The sequence below is a fragment of the Cannabis sativa genome, chromosome 3 (assembly GCF_029168945.1).
Source record: "Cannabis sativa cultivar Pink pepper isolate KNU-18-1 chromosome 3, ASM2916894v1, whole genome shotgun sequence".
Taxonomy (NCBI): domain Eukaryota; kingdom Viridiplantae; phylum Streptophyta; class Magnoliopsida; order Rosales; family Cannabaceae; genus Cannabis; species Cannabis sativa.
This window is the reverse complement of record NC_083603.1, coordinates 27151400-27171046: the sequence shown is the minus strand read 5'-3', so window position 1 is coordinate 27171046 and position 19647 is coordinate 27151400. Positions and strand designations below refer to the sequence as shown.

Genomic DNA, 19647 nt, shown 5'->3' with positions numbered 1-19647 from the left:
GCAGAATTGATAGTCGTTCCAGAGATTTTCAAGAGGAAAGAATGTGTTAACAAGTAAATATTTACAAGGTATCAAGATGAGTTCAAGTTAGTGGGTGGAAATAAGAAATGCTCTAATTGAATACCTATTAGAAATGAATACTTAACTTGTTATTAAGCTAAGTCAGTTGGTTATCTTAGGAGGTCCCATACAAGGAATGGAAAGACATAATTATAAATTATGTATTGTGGGATCTTATGATTTCGACCGAATAGTAATAATTGGACATATTGAGTTGATATGCTATCTATCAGTATAGATAATTTATACAATAAATGAGGATATGGAATTCATCCGAAGGAATAGTGTAATCTTGTAAAATTTCAAGATTGATATCCTTAACTATGATGTTAAGAATTAAAGAAGGTTATTGAGAACCGTAGAGATTAAAGCAAAAATAGTATGATGTTTTATTCTTGAAAGGTGGGTAACCTGAGAAGATCAATAATAAATTAGAAACATGTTGTGAGCATATTTGATGAAGGTTAGATTATCTTAGAATCTCTTCCCTGACGATGTGTTTATTTAAAAGTGATAATTAAATGTACCACTAGTTAGGCATCTTAATAAGTGTGGTACGAGAGAAATATTAGATACTTATTTACTGGGGTAAATAGGCTAGGTAGCCTATTAGCTAGCCTTAACTCCTACGTTGTCTTGGAGTATATAATGTGTTTCATGTTTCCATACTGAGAAAATATGTATCAAACTCGACCCATATTCTGAGTTGTGATGATGTCAAACTTCAGATAAATTTATTATATGGGAGAAACATCTTGTCTAAGTTTTGGACTAGAAAAAGGAAGTACTGTGAAATGAGACAATTTCACTAGTTAAGAAAATGTCGTAGAAAAATAGCAAGATAGAAACAACAATTTGAGAGTTAGAATCATGAATATGGGGATAATGTCCCAAATTGTTTAAATAAATTTTGAGAACAAAATTTCTATAAGGAGGGGATGTTTGTAACATCTTGATAAGTCTAATGGTAAATAATTAGGGTTTATATTTATATTATGAGTTAATTAGGTAATAAGTGAGATTATGATTCTACTAATCTATTTCAAGATAAAATCTAAATTTTGCTATAAGTGAGTAAATAAGCGTAATTTATAAATTATGAAAATTTATGTAGCATGTGTGAATATAATAGGAGCTATATGTGGAATAAAATTATTTTCAAGTTCGGCGATCCTGAAGACCCGATAAGTGGATAAATAAGCGTAGTTTGTTGATTACGGAGATTTCTTTGAAATAGGAGGATATAATATGAGTTATTTGTGAAATAAAAATATTTTCAGGTTCGGCGATCTTAGAGACCCGATTGGAGGCTAAAAATGTTACAGCAGTTTAGTTAGAAATATTGATAGGATTATTGGGATAAGTTGATTTTAGAATAGCGGGGTATTTTGGGGTACTCAAAGTTGGCCAAATACCCTAGAAGTAGAGGTTTCTTAGTGGCTAAACAATAATAAGATAACTATTAATAATAAAACTTTTATTAATATTATATTATTATTATTGGGTGACTATTCAATGGTTACATTATTATTGTAACCATGATGGTACGATACTGTTGGAAAACTTGATTCGGAAGCCTGAGGATCAAAGAGAAAACATGATTCCAAAAGGCTGCCTAAGGATAAGAAGCCCAACAAGTATATCCCTCTCTATACTGAATACACTGAGCTTAATGAAACTCGGGAAAAAATCTACCTCGCACATGTACAGGAAGCCGTTTTTGGCGAGCTAAGACCTATGAGACATGCGAGGCGTAAGAGGGATCCAAATAAGCGGTGTGAATATCATGGTGATATTGATCATACCACGGAAGAGTGTTGTCAGTTGAAAGATAAGATAGAAGGTCTCATATCACAAGGACACCTTCAGCAATATATAAAGGGGCAAGATGATGCATATGATCAGTTCGATCTGCCCAATAACTCGAGCGATTGAAGATTATAACCCTCTTTCGTGAGAAGAAGGGATGCTTTGGTTATCTCGAGAGGGAGCGGGTCACAAGAATACAAGGGGCAGTTACTCTAGTAAAGAAATTGTGTAAAAGAATTGCGATGCGAGTAGATATCGGTCCATTGTGGTTGTCATATCAAGCTGACACGTGGAACGCTGGACGTCAACCAGTAGCAGTCGAAGACATACAACTAAAACCATTTACCTGGAACCCCGGTATATGTCAGGAATTGACCCTGGATATTGAAACAATTGTGGGAGAATGTTGGGGATTGACCCTAGACACCAAAACTCGTTTTTATCAAAACTAGATGCTCCTGGAAGATTGGTAAGATAAGCAATTGAACTGGGGAAGTTCTTTTGAGATTAATGATTTTCAATCACATTACTGATGAAATATTTTTAATTCCAACTGTGAATAAAATAATCATTTCTTTCAAACAAGTAATTATAAAGTGTAAACCCTTTAAAATTACTTGAGGGGCATATATGTATGATTAACCAGAATTGATCTGGAAATACATAGTACAATGCAAACCCATCGTTTCAAATAATAATAATAATAATAATTTTTTTTTGAATTTTTTTTAGAAAGGGCCTCGACCAAACCTTTTTGACGGAAGAGGGGTCGAACTGTTATAACTCTCTAACCAAACCTTTTCGACAGAAGAGGGGTCCAATCGTTATAACGCGTTGATCAAACCTTTCTGACAGGAAAGGAATCAAACAACTGTAATTTTTGATTAATAAACTATTTGACAAGAAAGGAAAATAAAAATTTATGACTCGCGCATAAAGCTGAATACTAACGGCTCGCGCTAAGGGAAAGTATTAAACGAGACATCCAAATGTCTTGAAAAAAAATACTTAAACTCAACACGTGGGTAGAAAATTTAACTACTCATGTTAGCAATGAAAATATATACAAGATGACAAGTTCATTAAAAATATATTTGAATATGCTTAAAATAAGATTATTTCTGATGATCGCGAGATGAAATTAGTGATTGCTCGCAGATTGAGGAATGGCCAGATAAGCTGGTCGCACGTAAAGTAGGAAATTAACTACTTAACGTCAGAGGAAAAGACAACCAATGGAAAACCCTAATAAACTTTATGCATGTGATAGTTTATATTGTCAATAAAACGCAAGCAAACATCTGCATAATAAAGTTTAAACTTAAAAGTGTGAGGCATTAAAAAGCAAAGTGGGCCATCCAACCTTGCAAATCTATCTTTACAGAAAAGTGCCGCTAGGGGCAAAACCATTGTGTCGGCCAAAGGGTCATTTTCGAAAAGAGAATAGAGAGATAAATAAAACAAGTCTACATGCTGGGAGACTTGGACAGATCTTCTTCTTCTTCCTCGACCTCACCATCTTCTTCTTCCATCTTGGTCTTCTCACAAAGAGCTAAAGTTCCCTCTTCCTTCTCCTCCAAGAAGTTGGTATCCATGTTAGGGTTCCAAAGCCAGACCCGATATACAGCGTGTAAACCAACTTTATCGCACTGTTCTACGGTCTCAACTTCTTTCTCAGCAAATTTTTCAGTAAGCTTCTCCTCAAACTCATCGGCTTGGACTTTGATGGTCTTCTCGACCTCCTCCTTTGCCTTCATGACTTCCTCTTTTGCCTTCTCGGCTTCCTTCTTTGCTTTCTCGGCTTCCTCCTTCACTTTCTCAGCTTCTTGCTTGAGGCAGGTAATCTCCTATTAAGCATTGTCTCGTTGCTCACTCACAACCTTGCATTGGGATAACAATTTGTGAGCCTCACCCTCCAAATACTCGAGTTGCTCAGAGAGTAGTCGATTGGAAGCAAAAGAAGCCTGGAGAATTGTAAACAAATGAATATGAAAGAGGTATAAAAAGATAATATAATTATAATAACAAAGCTGACATACCATGAAGTGACAGTCCAAGCTCCTTGAAAGCATCTCTTTTGGACTCCTAAGATTGAGAAAATCCCAATCGGGGGGCAGGAGAGTTTGAAGTTTGCGCTAGCAAGAGACTCCATATGCCTGGACAAATTCAGACCCAGCTTCCCCTGCTGCGACCGACAGGGTATCAATGGCCTGAATCAAAGAAGTAGTAGCGGGGGTCACCTCGGGAGGAGGAGCATTGGCGTTGGGAACAACTGGAGGGAGAAATTGCTCTTGGATCTCGTTGTCCGAAACCTCGAGATCGATAGGTTCGGCAAGTGACTTCTTCTTATGAGAGGTGGTTTTCCTTTGCCTCTTGGGAGGAACCACTTCGGCAGCAGTAGGGACTCCAGGGTTGGATGTCCTTTTCTTCCCCTTACGGTCCAGGATGTCTTCATAACCCATGTCTGCAAAACAAGACAAGGCGTTACAATCATTATAAAGGCAGATTAAAAAGGGGAGAAGTATATTTTTCCACATAAGGGATTTACCAAAATAACTAGAAGGCGAGCTATCACTAGATGAAGGAGTAGAAGGACCATAATATTTGCTAAAATCCCTACAACCTGTAATTTTGAATATATCAAAAGGCTCGATTGGTTCTAAGTCCCAGTGCGCATCTATGTGACCTGCCCTATCTTCCATAGTACCGTATTGCTCGGCTATACCCAAAAATGACTCGTGACAGTTAATCTGGACGTGGAATCTAGGATACCAACTATCAAACTTATGAGCAATGCAATCCACGAGAAGGGAATTCCAAGTATAAAAATTAATGTATTACGCTCAGCCCTAAGTATAGTAGGAGACCAACCACATTAATTACCTCGGGATGCTCCTTCACCGATAACCTGAGGGGCATTTCTTTGAAGGTACTGCGCTTGGGCCAAGTGATCTCAGGCCTAGTCCTCGGGTGGAATAATTATCTACTGCCAAGAAGAATACTTGGGAACCTTGTAATCACAAGTATATTCTTTATCAGCGAGAAGGTCCACCGATCGCTAGTTAACTTCGCTCAAAAGAAAGTTGCATGATCGGAGACCGTAAGGAAGAGTTATCAGGTGCTTGTGCCTACTAACCATCTCGGGGGTAGGAGTAGGTCTCGTCAGACGAGCTGTCAGAACAAATAAAATGTTAGTCAAAACCTTGAAAAAGGAAGACTGATGTAAATAAGTAAGGAGAGAACAATCACTTACGAAGTTTGCAAAACGTGGTTGTGCCAATGGGGAAAAGACCAGACGTTCAGAAGAAGTTGTCCTTGAAAGACACTTTATTTGGCAAGTCTACATTAATTTTTGGCTCGCTAGCATGAGTACGAAGATAGAAAAAGCCCACTGCGGCGTTCTTTCTCGATGGAACAGCCTTAACTGAGTAAAGATACTCAATCTCTATGGGAGTGGGACACCCCCAATTCAGAATTCTGTACAAGACTTTTAAACTAGCGAGAATCCTATAGGAGATGGGAGTCACCTGGAATGGGGCAACCCCAATGTGATTTATATAGTCCTTGAAGTAGTCCCAAAGAGGGGGGATGGCCCCTGCACTAATATGCTCAAGGCTCCAGGCACCTATGCTAGTTGAACCACTAGTACTAGTCTCACCACTGGTTCTTGGGTTACTGCTCGCAAAGCGTGTAGGGGGTAACAGCTGAATTCACCCTCTCGTACTGGCCTAACTTGGCATGATTGCCCAAGTTCAATTCCATAAGTTTTTAGCATCTCGCCTGTATAGCCTGATATAGATCGCACCTTCAATTCTATCAACTCAGCCTCAAAGGTGACGCTGGGATCCTAGGGAGTCTTAGACGTACGTGGCTTGGGAGGCATAATTTTAAAATCCAAGTCACCTGGTTCAAAAGCAATTGTGACATTTGGTAAAAACAAAGGCTTTGCCACGGGAATAAAGGATACGCTGGGTGGTTCTGGCCAAGCTGCCTCTCGCAAGAAACGGCATCTGCCTTCAGATATTTCTTTCAAGAAGCGCTTGTAGTGACTAGAAATATCTTCCTAGTGGGTTCTCACTATGTGTTCCCTAACCCTAGCATCATTTAGTTCTAATTTGGAGGTGGGTTTTGAGGGGTTGGGTTTATATGGGATGGCTGATTCTGTAGGAAACTCAAACTCTAAAACTTATGGAGGACAAATTCCTGAACCAGAGTGGTACATTGCTGCCATCAAAAAGCAGTCCCAATCCCTGGAAGAGAATTTTATCAAACCAGATGGTAATGAGTTAGAGATCTTAAAACAATCTACATATTTCCTGAATCCTAGTATGAGCAGTTTTAACCCTATAAAAAAACTACCAAAACCAGATGAGATGATAACGATGCAAACAAATCAAGTAACTGATCTACAATATGTAACAAACATGAGAAAGAAGAAAGCAACTTACCGTTTGAAGTTAGGGCTTGGGGCAATGCCTGGTAATTCTGTCTGCAAACCTTCAAACGAAACGAGGATCGCTTTGAGAAGATGAAGTCAGAGGAAACTCGCAGGAAAAAGGTCAAGGACAAGGATGGCATGCAAGTCTTTGGACGAATTTAATGGTGATCCTTGACGAAGAAGTTTAAGGGTTTTTCTCAAAACTTTCTGAAATGGTGTAAAGGTGGTTCCTTTTTTCTTATTTTATACCCATGATAGTGCTTTTGTTAAATAAGAGAAAGATTTGATCCTATGGACATGATTCATAGCGAAAGTGGAAAAGATGGTCATTTAATTTTGATGTACCTCGAAACCGCACAACCGCCATAATCAGAGGATATGCGTCTTTACAAAAAAGAGGAACATGACAGAAATACCCTTTGTAATCATTAAAAAGAACTTTTTAAGGGGCAATTGTTATACTCAAAATTCGGTAAGCACATTAGAAGAAGACACGTGTCGAGTTGGGAAGAATGAAGTACTCAAACACGCAAACAAAAAGTACACTTAGCATGGAACGACTCATTAGAAATATAATTTGCAGGCTATGTTTATAACTCGGTCGGCTGAATAGCCTTCTACGAGACGGATACGTACGAACTGCTAATTTATGTGTTAACGAGAAACCATGTGGGTGCACGTGTGCATGACGAGGCCTTAACCATGCTGCGTGGAAGAGAAACGATAACACTAAAAGCACTTATCGTATACTATACGATATACAAACTGAGTGTAGATAGTGTGGCAAGTCAAGATAACAGACAGCGAGGCCTTTATCTCGCTAGAAAAAGGTATGCATGCGAGGAAGATCATCGCGACACCAGAAAATATTGTTATCAAAGTTAAAACAATATTGGTCTCGAGAAGCCAAATGACAAGCAACTGCTCGCTATCAAAGTTAACTTGGCTCCATTCTCAGCGAGGCATCCCTATGAGATAAGGCTTACCATATATCTTTAATTACGTATTCATCTTAAGCCCAACAAAAGCGGAATATTCACTGCTGTGTAAAAACTTCATTTATTTAGCTTGATTTGTAATCAAATTCCCTGATTTGAGGGAATAATCGCTGTAACGATTATTGCCAACTTTTGTAAATTACTGTCAACTATGTAATTATAAATGGTGGCTGACAAGATCAAGAGAAAGGGGGGACAAAAAAACTCATATGAAAGAGGCCCTAAAAAAAATACTCATAAATCTGAATAAGATTGACTCGTGGACTATGTAGAATTTTAACTACAAAACCACGTAAAAAAAACCCCGTGTTCATTTTTGATTTTTCTATAGCTTTTATTTTTTCTGTGTGGAATTATTACCGTGAGGCTCAAATTTAGTTAACGAAAATTGGCGTTAACACTGTGCATAACAATATCATAAAGATATTGGATAAGCAAATAGAAATTTCTGCATATTGCTCTATTGAACGTGCAAATGCACAATATTTCAAGTAACCATGAATGATGGAAAGCGCTTAACTGTTGATTTGGATACACACACATGCACCTGTAGAAGATGGCAGCTGACGGGGCTTCCATGTGGACATGGTTTGGCCACAATATTTTTTGCCAAACATGAAGTGTGAGGTTATATTCAATCGTGGTACCATAAACTAGCTTACAAAACAGCTTACGAAGGTACAGTGGGCCCAGTCCCGAGCCTAGACAACTGGCCAAACAAACGAAGTAATCCTATACTACCTCCACATAAAAATAATCTCTTCGGAAGCCCAAAGAAGAAAAGAAACTTGAGTACTAATTAGCCACCCCCTCCTAAAGAATGCAGCTGAACATACATTATTTATAATATTTGTTCTAAGTATTTTTGATAATTTAATAATGTAAAATGATATTGAACTATAAGTTATATTTGTGTAGGTTGAGAAGAAAAAGGGAGGGCGCCCTCCTGTCAAAAATCCAACTAAAGAAACAATCAACAAAAAAAAAAAAAGAAAAGAAAGACAAAAGGCTAGGGAAAGTGCAGTTGAAGCAAGGACCTCAACTGCAGCTTCTTAAAAGATTATGAATTGTGCAAACGTTTTTAATGTATAGCCCTGAATCATGTAGCATTTTGATCGTTTGGGTTAGTTTTTTGTAAAGTTTCAAGGAGATTATGATAGTCATAACATATTATGAGACGCAAGTTATTTTTTGTAAAGCTTTTTAGAAGCTAATACGATGATATATGTTAGATCATGATGTATATCCCTGAATCATGTAGTATTTTGATCATTCGAGGTAGTTTTTGTGTAACATTCAAGGAGATTATGATAGTCAACATGTTGCTTTTTTGTAAAACTTTTCAAGACCTAATATGTATTAGAACAATTATACTTTTGCAACATGTTGTTCAAAGATACGTTACAAGTCAATTATACTTTACATGTTGTTCTAATATGTATTAGAATCATGATGTAAATCTTATTTATCTTATGATGGTGATATCATACAAACAGGTTCTATACAAACATATTGTTCCAAGATAAGTTCAAGTCAATTATACTTTACATGTTGTTTTAATATGTATTAGAATGATGTAAACCTTATTTATCTTATGATGGTGATATCATACAAACGGATTCCAAGTTCAAGAATAAATTATAATTGAAATAGTACTTTATTTCATTCAAAATTATTCACTCTTACAAAAAGACTAGTTTACTACAATAATTGATAATACTAAATCAAATCATTACAATATCATCAACTATCTAAACAAAATATTGCTCTATTTTTCCCCAAACACTCATCAATTCTCCAACTTAATATTTTAAATATAACAATACCATTACTATTACAATACAAAATAGAAAAGGTTTTATGCAACTTCTAATATTTTTATTCTCCATAACTTGAACAATATGATTGCTTTGACCATAGCTTTGTATAACTAATTCAGCTTGTGACATGCTATGAATTTTGTCCACGAGATAGGAAGGTTCTTCATGGGTTGTTGTAATGGAGGAAATTTCACTCTCCAATTATTGTATCTTCTTAAGTAGCCCTGGTATCACTTGTTTAGACCGTTCACACATCTCAGGGTCTAATTAAGCCCAAAAACCATAAGACTCTCGCCCCTGCTAAAACACAACATTTCCAAAAAACTATTAAAATGGACTAAATACTAAAACAAGTTACTACAATATCTTTTACTTGAGAATTACAATAAAATATAAATATAAGCACAAACACTGTCACAAATGTAAAGATCAAGATTAACATTAAAATTTACAAATATTCAACCAACTAACTCAGCAAAGAAAAATGGAAGAAAAACAATTAACTAATCCAACAATATTAAAACAAAAATATACAAACAACCCAAAACAAGAATTATTCAAGTCTATTACTTTACTCTTTCTCTCCAACACAAACTTTTAAGCATATTAAGCAGAAAATTTTTAAGTTATATAAAAAAAGAAGAAGAAAAAAGACTACAATCCTTATATTACCCAACAAACAGGTTGTAAAAATTATAAGTTACAATAATAGAAACTCATTCAATAAGAAAAAGGTTTCTCTTAAAACTCTTCAAATTATCAAAATCAAAATTTTAACAAATCAAACCCATTCTTATTATTAAACCCCAAATAGATAAATAATCAAAATATTTACATAAAAAAATCAATGTATTGATTAACAATGTAGAACTAGAAAATCAGCGAATAAATACAGTAAAGAGTCATTATTCAATACCCAAAACAAAAACAGATAAACATTAATCATGATCATCATTATCATCATCAAAAATCACAAACAAAAAATAAATCTATAAAACTAAAAAAAAACCCTTTATCAAAAACTAATTAACAAACATACACAACAGAACAAAATTACCCCAAATGAACAAACATACACGACAATAAATAAATTACCACAAATGATTGACTAGTTTAGTATATCATAGTTTAGCAATACAAGGATACAAAGCAATTTCTCAATCCAATAATTCAGTTCTAAAGTCACTTTGAGAGGAAAATTTTATTGGTTAGGGCTTTGTAAAGTCTGTTTTTTTTTTTTTTGCAATTTAGATGTCAAAATATTTTTTATTTATGGTGAGATTTCTTTGTGTTAATAAACCGATTTTCTCACCTTTATAATATGTTTTCAATGCTTTTTTCTATCATAGGAAAGAATCTTATTTAGCTATCCATTTTTTAAGTTTGGAAACTTCTTGTAAGAAAAGAAATTCTTTTATGGAAAGTTGGCTTTATATGGAAACTTTGACCATGGTTATTTCTCCTTAATGAGTTTGATTGTGTCTTGATAAGATCAGATCAATCACACTGATTTTAGCAGGTATCAAGTCCAAATACATGTTTGGACACTATTTTGGCAAGTTTCTTTTTCTGATCTGGTTTGCTGCTACATATGCTGTCTCTAATGCTGCAAAATAGGATTTTCTTTTAGGAACGTTTGTAATGTTGGGAATATTTTACCATTATCAAGATTTACTAATAAATATGTTGTATTAACATCCTAAATATGAATTCTCTAAATTAATGAAAATAAACACATAAGGGTTTAAGAAAACCTTACATTGATTGTAACGGAATAATATGACTCCTTCCGTTCAAGATCTCTAGCCCTTGATTCCTTTCCGTCGTAGAGCATTATCAAGATCTAAACTTAGATCTCTTTCTCTCCTTCGGGTTTGGTTACCACCGTCTTACTCACTATGATTGATTACTTGACTTGCTATGTGTGGGCATGTCACTCTTTCACTCAAGGTTTTGAATGGTGAAGAACAATGAAGGAGGCTGAAATCAATAAGGAAGGAACTCTCTCATCTTACTAGTTGTCTGATATAGAAAACTAGGTTTGATTTGGTTGAAGGCATCAAGTGGATGAGTGAGAGTATCATATCAAGTGGATGAGTGAGAGTATCATGTTCTTTTTATAGTGTTTCAACTAGGGATTAGGGTTGAATTACATGGATTAAAAAAGAATAAAATATTAGGCAAAAATTTACATCATGGTCGTACACTATAAGACCAATTTCTAGTTAGATTTTTGCCACTTTATTTCAACCACTTATTCTTCTTTTCAATAATACCATATTTTCCGATTCAATCCTATAAATACCAAAACTATTTATTTAATAATTATAATTAATTACTAAATAAAATTGTCATTTATGTAATTTATTAATTAGACCATACAAAGTCTCTTAATTAACAAATTGACCCCAAAACCTCTTTTCTTCACAATTAAGCCATTGCTTAGTAAAAATTCATAAATAAGACATACTCTAATTTTAGAATTATAATTGAATAATTAAAATCAATTAACTGAGTCTGCAAGCAGTAGTATCTCAACTAGTGAGGGGACTATGAGCCTATATAATCGAGCTTTCAATAAGTAGATCTAGAATTCACCAAGTAAATTCTCAACTTATTAATTCCGCCTTGCGCCACTATAGATTTGGAATTGAATAGCACTCTCAGTTATATAGAACGCTCTATATGTACCACGATATAGATACGTCATGATTATCTATAGTTACAATCCTAATAGTCAAAGATCCTCTATAGATGATCTATACTGAATAGGGACAAATTTAGTGTTCTACCCTTCGATGTATTTTATCCTTAAAATACTTAGCTACCTATAAATGATATTTCAGTAAACTAATATAATTATTGAAATGAGATCTCAATCATTTATCTCTATCAAGCCAAGCTCAAAGGAAACCATCGTTTCACTTCTAAATACCTATAGAAGCTATAGATTCCATATTTATGATCAACACTCCCAATCAATTAACTACCATGACCTTAATCTGTATGTCACGAGAAGATCCAATTGGTCGACTTTAACGAACAAATTGAGGAACATAAATTATACAACTAAGTTGAACCTAACCATATAAGGATTAAGATCCATAGACCTAAGATCAACCATTGATATTGACTTAGAAAAATATATATAACGGTAAGTTTATGATATCTTATCCAAGTTCAATATCGGTCCCTTCTAATGTATACTCCATACATCTGATACTGGTAAACTTTGCCAATGCCCTGGAAATGACATAACACTTATCCAATGTGTAAGTATACCTTATCGCTGATTATCATGCCAGTCTAAATCCATTGAACTGACAAATCATGGGAATTAAACTTTTGAACATATAATCATGATTACATTCCACTGTGCTGACGACACTATAATCATGAACAAATATATATACATATATTTATATATGTTCGGGACTTAATAGAATTTATACATTAAGTATAATCATGAAATAAATCATATGAACCATGCAACATAAAATGATTTCTGATCTTTTATTAATTAGTAAATCTGATTATATTAAAATGAGTTTTATTTAGGGCACAAAACCCAACAAACTCTCACTTGCACGAATATATAAAAAAGTGCATTTCATATAATCTCAACACCTTGATATCCAAATCAAGTGTAGTATGTAGTAATCTCTCCATAATAGGATCTGACATGCTATATTCAATACAAACTTTTCTTCCACCATTACATTTCCTTAATCACAAAATCTTTGATATTGTAAAATTTCTCTCTATATGTCTACTCCTCTAGGGATACTAGATTCCTTACTTTTTGGCAACTACTTCTGTGTTAGTCAGGAAGTAATACTAGTAGTTAATTAATATTGGTACAATGCCAAAAACTGTATAGAACTTTCCATAGACTGAATAAGTATCTTTCCTGCAACTGTAACATTTAGTCTCACTGGTAGAGTTAGAGACTCCAGATCGGTTTTTACACTTCTCCAAAATCATTGCTCCACCCCAAAGTAATCACCATCTTATCAGTAGACTTTCTAGCATCAAGGCAAGTCTAGAAACCTGATTTGGTGTAGTCTAAGAGTATTAAAAATACCACCCTTATCGACTAACACATAGTTTCTCTTCTTGATCTTAAGATTTACTTGATTATCTTCCAATGTTCCTTTACTTGATTGTCATCCATTAGACAAACATAATAGTGTTAGATCTCAACAGATAAGTTTTTATAAATGTAACATCTAGTTGCACATCCAAAGATGACAATTTAGACTAGTGTTTACAATATAAAACAATGAAGAGATTAATAAAATAAGAATAACTTTGACTCTCGCCTACCGGGACATCATTGGATTTTTATTTTAATCGAAATTATCCTTTATTAGTTTCCACTTAGCTTTTTTATTTCGAATTTACTTAATTAGTATATCATTAGATGAATAGTTTGTAAATCATTTGCTTATGATGTCACTTTAATTTTTCTTATGAAATGGATGACGCAAATGACTATATTCCTGATATTCTATCCCAAAATGATATAAATCTTCGATCTTTAAATCTCCTACTTGTATATGTTTACTTTAGGCAAATTAGACTTAGAGTTAGATTATTAGTGGTGCTCCAAGAAAGAATAATTACTCATGTATATTTGGTATAAATTTAAGTTTTTGACTTTTAATTTTAGATTCCAAATAGAAATTTTTATTTTGTTTCCTAGAATGTGAAATTTGTGTTTTCTGTAATTTTTTTTTGTATATGATTTAATAGTGGTCCAATATGGTACGATGATAGGTATGGTGGTAGGAATAAAGATCCGATAGTAGTCTGATAATAATACAATAATTGATAGAAAACACGATATGGTTCAATAAATCCTTAAAATTTAGACTAATTAGGATTTTTGGCCCCCGAACTTTGACATGGACCAAATCATGCTCCCTAAACTTTTCTGGCCACTAAAAATTTTCCATGAACTATTGAGATTGTTAGATTTAAGGACTTTTGTCTAATTTCATTTAATTTTACTATTTCAGTGATTGTTTGTGTATTAAATCATGCTCCACAGACTTTGATATTTACCAAATTGTGGCCCTCAAATTTTAATATGTACTAAATCATCCACGTTAGACTTTTTTTTGCTAAAATTAGATAAAAGTCCTTAAAACCAACAATCTGAGGAGGTATTTTTAACGACCTTAAAAGTTCATAGAGAGTGATTTGGTACATATCAAAATTTAGGGGGTAAAAATCCTAATTAACCTAAAATTTGTTGTCCTAAAAAATAAACCAACATTACCAAAAGTAATTTATCAAATTTCCCGTTTAAGAATGTGGTTGGACGACTAGAACTGAATTTTTCTTTGTTTGGTTGTCGACAAAATGAAAATGAAACAAAATTAATAGTGAAACCAATGGTAAAATGGTTTTTGTTTTTTAATCTTCCATTTTTAAGTTTCATTTTCTCTATAATCAAACAAAGATGTTGTTTATTTCTTTTCACGCTAAATGACTTTCTGTTTTCAGGAATTTTTTTGACTAAAAATTTGGGGATAATTAGCTAAATGACAAGTAACCTTCATTTCTAAAAATTTAGCTACACTACCCTTTAGCTCAATATCTCAAAATTTGCGTATTATTATGTTTGCAGGGATTTAAGTGGGGTTAGTGCAGTTGCTGGTAGTGAACTTTTGAGTAAAGTGGACGGTTTGAACTGGAACTGAAGGTTTTATCTTACTTGATTTTGAGTTTCAGCGTTTTCTTTGCAAAATTTGAGTTTCTATAGGAGTGTAACTAAAATGTATATATCTTAAAAAATATACTAATATCCCTAAAATGCCCTCATCATAACACAATCAATGCCATCATTCTCTCTCGACTTAATTGCAAGACGACCGAAGGCGTCCACCACCCACCCAACCCTCCCGACTACGACTGGGGCAAACCAGTTGCACGAAGTTTTCTTCAACGTCGACCACACGGCATTCTCCGAAGGGGATTTCATCTGCCATCCATACCGTTGCCGGAGTCCTCCATTGAAACCCGAAGGAACCCCTAAATATTTGAGTCTCCATTCTCCTCCATTTCAAGGTTTGTGTCTCATAACTTGCAGAAAATGGACTCAATATTCCACCCTCCATACATCCGCAATATCAGTTTTTTACTTTTTCATAATCCAAATAAACAAGACAACAAATGATATAATTTCCAGTACTCTCGTTTTACCAATTAAAAATAAATTAATGAGTCGAAGTCTAATGAATAATCTAATAAGAAAATTGTTTGGGATATCGATTACTAATAGTGAAAAAGTATTGTGGAATAGAGAATGAATATTAGAGTTTTGTTTGCTCTTCTGTAGTTCCTGTTGGGCTTACTCAGCTTGTAGTCAGTTTTTCTACTGGTTTGTTAGTCTCTTGTTCAGAATCCCTTAAACAGATTCCTCAGTACAGGGGCTTCTGTTAATTGGTTATATCTAATTAATTTTTGAAACGTTTATTAATGCTTAAATAGCTAGGCAAGAGTTGCATTTGCTTATTATTGCCTAGGTTTGGAAAAATGTAAGGGTATATATATGCATGCGTGTAATAATACAAAACCAAAGCTTATATGAATTATTATTATGTAACTAAAATGATATCATATGTTGTAATGATAAGAATATGATGAAGAAACAAAGGATGGGCTTAAAAAGTTGTCTTCTTTCTCTACAGTTCAATGATTTTATAGTTCTAGACCTTGCTTGGTTCTTCTGTTTTACATTTATATAGCTAAAGCTTAAGTGGTACAAGTTTCTTTCTATATCACATTGTCTCATATCATTTTATAATTTATATAATTTGTAGGTTGTGTTTAAGACTTAGCAAGGAACATTGGAAACTTAATTAATTTACTGTTGGTTAACTGCAAGAAGTACGTACATTAATTCTCTCTTTTCCTTGATTGTTTATGCACATGTTAGAGGAGTTTGAATATCTTAAATATTCACCCGCCGTAGTGAGATTAAAATTGTGTGTTACGGTAATAATGGTAATAATGGAGGTTAACAATTTGTGTGTTTTTTGTGAAGTATGTTTTAGAAATGTTGTGTGCTACGAAGATATTTGAAAGAAAATTTATTGTGTGTTCGAATTGTTTGAAATTTTTGTCTTCCCATGAACAGCCATCTAAAGTTCCATGTTCTGCTCTATGTTAGATGACCCCTCATATGACTCCCATGAAGAGTCATCTCAAGTCTTACATGTATTCTTGTGAGAGTCATTGTAGGTCCACTTACAATGGCTCTAGAAACACTGACTCCCCTGGAGCCACTATATACACACTGACATCCCATCAAAGCCATAAAATCTATTTCTTGTTTTTTTTTTGTTGTGTAGATATTGTTTATCAAAATTGCCATTTAGGCACTTATAGCTTACAGCTTTGTATCCTGGATCTTTTTATTGTTTTGTTTCTACTTTCTACTCCTTTATTTGCTGAGACGGGACTTTCAAGACTAAGGTTCTGAAAAAAATCTATAAGGAATTAGGTTTGAGTTAATGATGCATTATGCAATGCTTTAACGATTTCATTTTTGGGGCTGTCAAATAAGATCATATGGTTACTATTTTTTTTCTCGTGTCGTTGTCATATCTTGGATGAAAAGTTTGATAAACATGGACCTTTTGCCAGGTATGTGTCAAATCTTTGTGATCACTGGGTTGTGATGTGATATTGTTGCAGTTTAATGATGCATTATGCAACACTAAGTTTGCTGTACCACTTTTTTTCTGTGCTCTTAGCCATAGGTTGTTGTGACATTGGTACTGGTGGTGCGTTGCAAAGGTTTTGGTTCTTAGGCATTATGATTTTGGGTTGCGAGACTGTAATCTCAATATGACTCTTCTTATTTGTCCATTGTTTCCCAATTTCACAACTTTTATTGTCTAATAAACACAACAGGAGCCTCAAAAAGAAAATGACAGTTTTGAAACGGTATGTATTGCGGTTGTTCATGTCCCTGAAGTACATTACAGCGAATGTGGTAGACAGAAACAATGGGCGAATCATTGCGACGGCATCAACAGTTGAACATTCAATCAAGAACTCGCTCGAGTGTGGCCGGTCTTGTAATGCAAAGGCTGCCATGGTTGTGGGAGAGGTGCTGGCTATGCGGCTGAGGGTGGAAGGCCTTGACCAGGGACAAGGAAGAGGGATTCATGTTGATGTAAATAAGGAGGTAGAGAAGAAAGGTTTTAAGAACCGTACCAAAGTTTGGGCTATTGTTAATGCGCTTAAAAACAATGGTGTCAAACTCGTTCTTGAAGATAATGTTGAAGGTGAAAATCCATCTGACCCAACTTTCTAATTACTGCCTAATTAATTGAGTTGGCTACTTTCTCTTTCTTCTGTCTATATTTGTCTTTTTTTAGTGAAAAGAGTTGTAAATGTTTTGCATCAAAAAAAAAAAAAAAAAAGAAAAGAGTTGTGAATGTATTGCTCAAGTAGTAGATAATATTATATAGGAGAGTAAAATGAGATGAACCAAGGTGAATGAATGGGCTAGTTGCTCAATGCAAATTATGTACCAAATCTTTATGTATGAAACCAGAAACTGCGTAAATTTAGTTTGGACTAGTAACAAAGCTGTTAGTACTAGCCACAGTTTTGAAAATTGGAGCTTACCTAGAGAAAATGGTTTTAATATCCTGTGCTGTTCATGTAAAAAAAATAAAAAATTATCAGACCTTTTCACAAATAAGGTGATACGATTTGTGTCTCATTTTTATCTTTTTAAATGTTTAACGTGTTTAGAATTGTTTTAACACTTTATGACTTAGATAACATGTTTATATTGAATTTTATTGTATTTTATAAATGCTAAATTTGTGTAATTCTTTACCAAAGTATCTGTCTTTTCATTTTCGAATAAGACATATTTACTCAAAAAGCATTGTTATTAGTAAAGTATTCAATACAATACTAGTATGGTACATTATGAATGGTTAGTATGCCACTTTGTAATGCTTGACACCTAACTGTGCCCCAGCATTTCTTTTACTAAAAAATGACTCAAATCACAAATCTGCTTCTTGGCTAATTACTTCTCGTCATCCTTTTAGTCTATGATAAAATAATACAATTCTATTTTAATAGATAGAAATATTGCTTAAAGTTTAAGCATATTACTCAGTTCTGACCAAGAAAAAAGAGTATATTTCTTACAAGCTACAAAGCTTAGAGATTATATATTAAAGACAATATTATTTTGTTGCGTTTATGGATAGCTGGCTGTATAATGTTGTAGGTTTTGTTGTTTACTTACACATTTTTAATTGAAATGTTTTGGTTTTTCTTCGAAGTTTGCCACCTATCAATAATACAATGTGAAGTTGGAGATTTATACATGTTTTGTATTTTTAGTTGGAGAAAATCTATTTGGCTCTCTAAATATTATTACAGGCCCTCTCTTCCCATCTTATTTTGTCTTCTCTTGGAGGAAAATAGAATTCAAGTAAATACCTCAATTTCTATGATGAGATGACCACCCTATTTAGAAGTGTTGCGAAAAGAAATGAGAGTAAAATTGGACAATTAAGAGAAATGAAAACACTGTTTTATTGAATGAAAACGAGTACAAGAATACAAATATATATACAAGAGATAACCAACCAACTAAGTCGGTACAAGGAAATAACAGAAATAACGGTCAACCACTAACTGACATAATGAACACAAACCGACTTAAAGACAAATTTGGAGTAAAGTCTAATATCCCCCCCTCAAGATAGACTGTGTATGTCATCAACAACCTTCTTGTGGACATGGGAAAGAAGAGTAGTAGAAGGTAGTGGCTTTGTGAATGCATCAGTAAGCTGCAATGTAGTGTTAATAAGGATAAGACAAATCGTTGAGGCTTTTATTTTCTCCCTTATGAAATGACAATCAAGCTCGATGTGTTTGGTGCATTCATGGAATGTAGGGTTGTTAGCTATGTGAATTGCAGATTGGTTATCACAATAGATGAATGCGGGTGTGTCTTGAGGTATATGGAAATCATTCACCAGGTATTGAAGCCAAGTAATTTCACTGCTTGTAGCAGCAAGAGCGCGGTATTCTGCTTTAGCAGAACTTTTGGAAATGGTTGTTTGCTTTTTGGTCTTCCAGGAAACAAGACAGTCTCTTATAAAAATGCAAAAACCAGTGGTGGATCTTCTAGTTGTAGGACAAGATGCCCAATCTGAGTCGGAGAATCCTCAAAGATGGAGAGAAGATTTGGAACTGTATAGAAGTCCTTGGCCATGGCTTCCTTTGAGATATCTCAATAGATGATGTACAACCTGTAAATGAGGGGTTCGTGGTGCTGACATGAATTGGCTTAGTGTGTTAACGGCATATGTGATATCAGGTCTTGAGAGAGTGAGGTAGAGTAATCGTCCGATGAGTTGTCTGTATGAAGAAGGGCCATCGAGGATGGTTCCTTTTTGGTCATCAAGCTTGTTCCTTGGGTCTATAGGTGTAATGACCGCTTTAGTAATTTGGATTAGTTAAGGCAATT

The 19647-nt window shown here is 34.3% G+C and overlaps 1 protein-coding gene across 3 annotated transcripts; it reads left to right on the top strand.

Annotated features, from left to right (window-relative positions):
• Window positions 1-14444: 14444 nt before the first annotated feature.
• LOC115711583 (uncharacterized) lies at window positions 14445-17748 on the top strand. Of its 3 annotated transcripts, XM_061111802.1 has the most exons (4): window positions 14467-14527; window positions 14761-15200; window positions 15956-16022; window positions 17052-17748. In XM_061111802.1, the coding sequence occupies exon 4, from the start codon at window positions 17068-17070 to the stop codon at window positions 17455-17457; it is 390 nt and encodes a 129-aa protein (XP_060967785.1). In that variant the 5' UTR covers window positions 14467-14527; window positions 14761-15200; window positions 15956-16022; window positions 17052-17067; the 3' UTR covers window positions 17458-17748. The 3 variants fall into 3 exon arrangements, with proteins under 3 accessions (XP_030495806.1, XP_060967785.1, XP_030495805.1); XM_030639945.2 differs by lacking the exon at window positions 14467-14527 and having other exon boundaries at window positions 14725-15200; XM_030639946.2 differs by lacking the exon at window positions 15956-16022 and having other exon boundaries at window positions 14445-15200.
• The last annotated feature ends 1899 nt before the right edge of the window (window positions 17749-19647 follow it).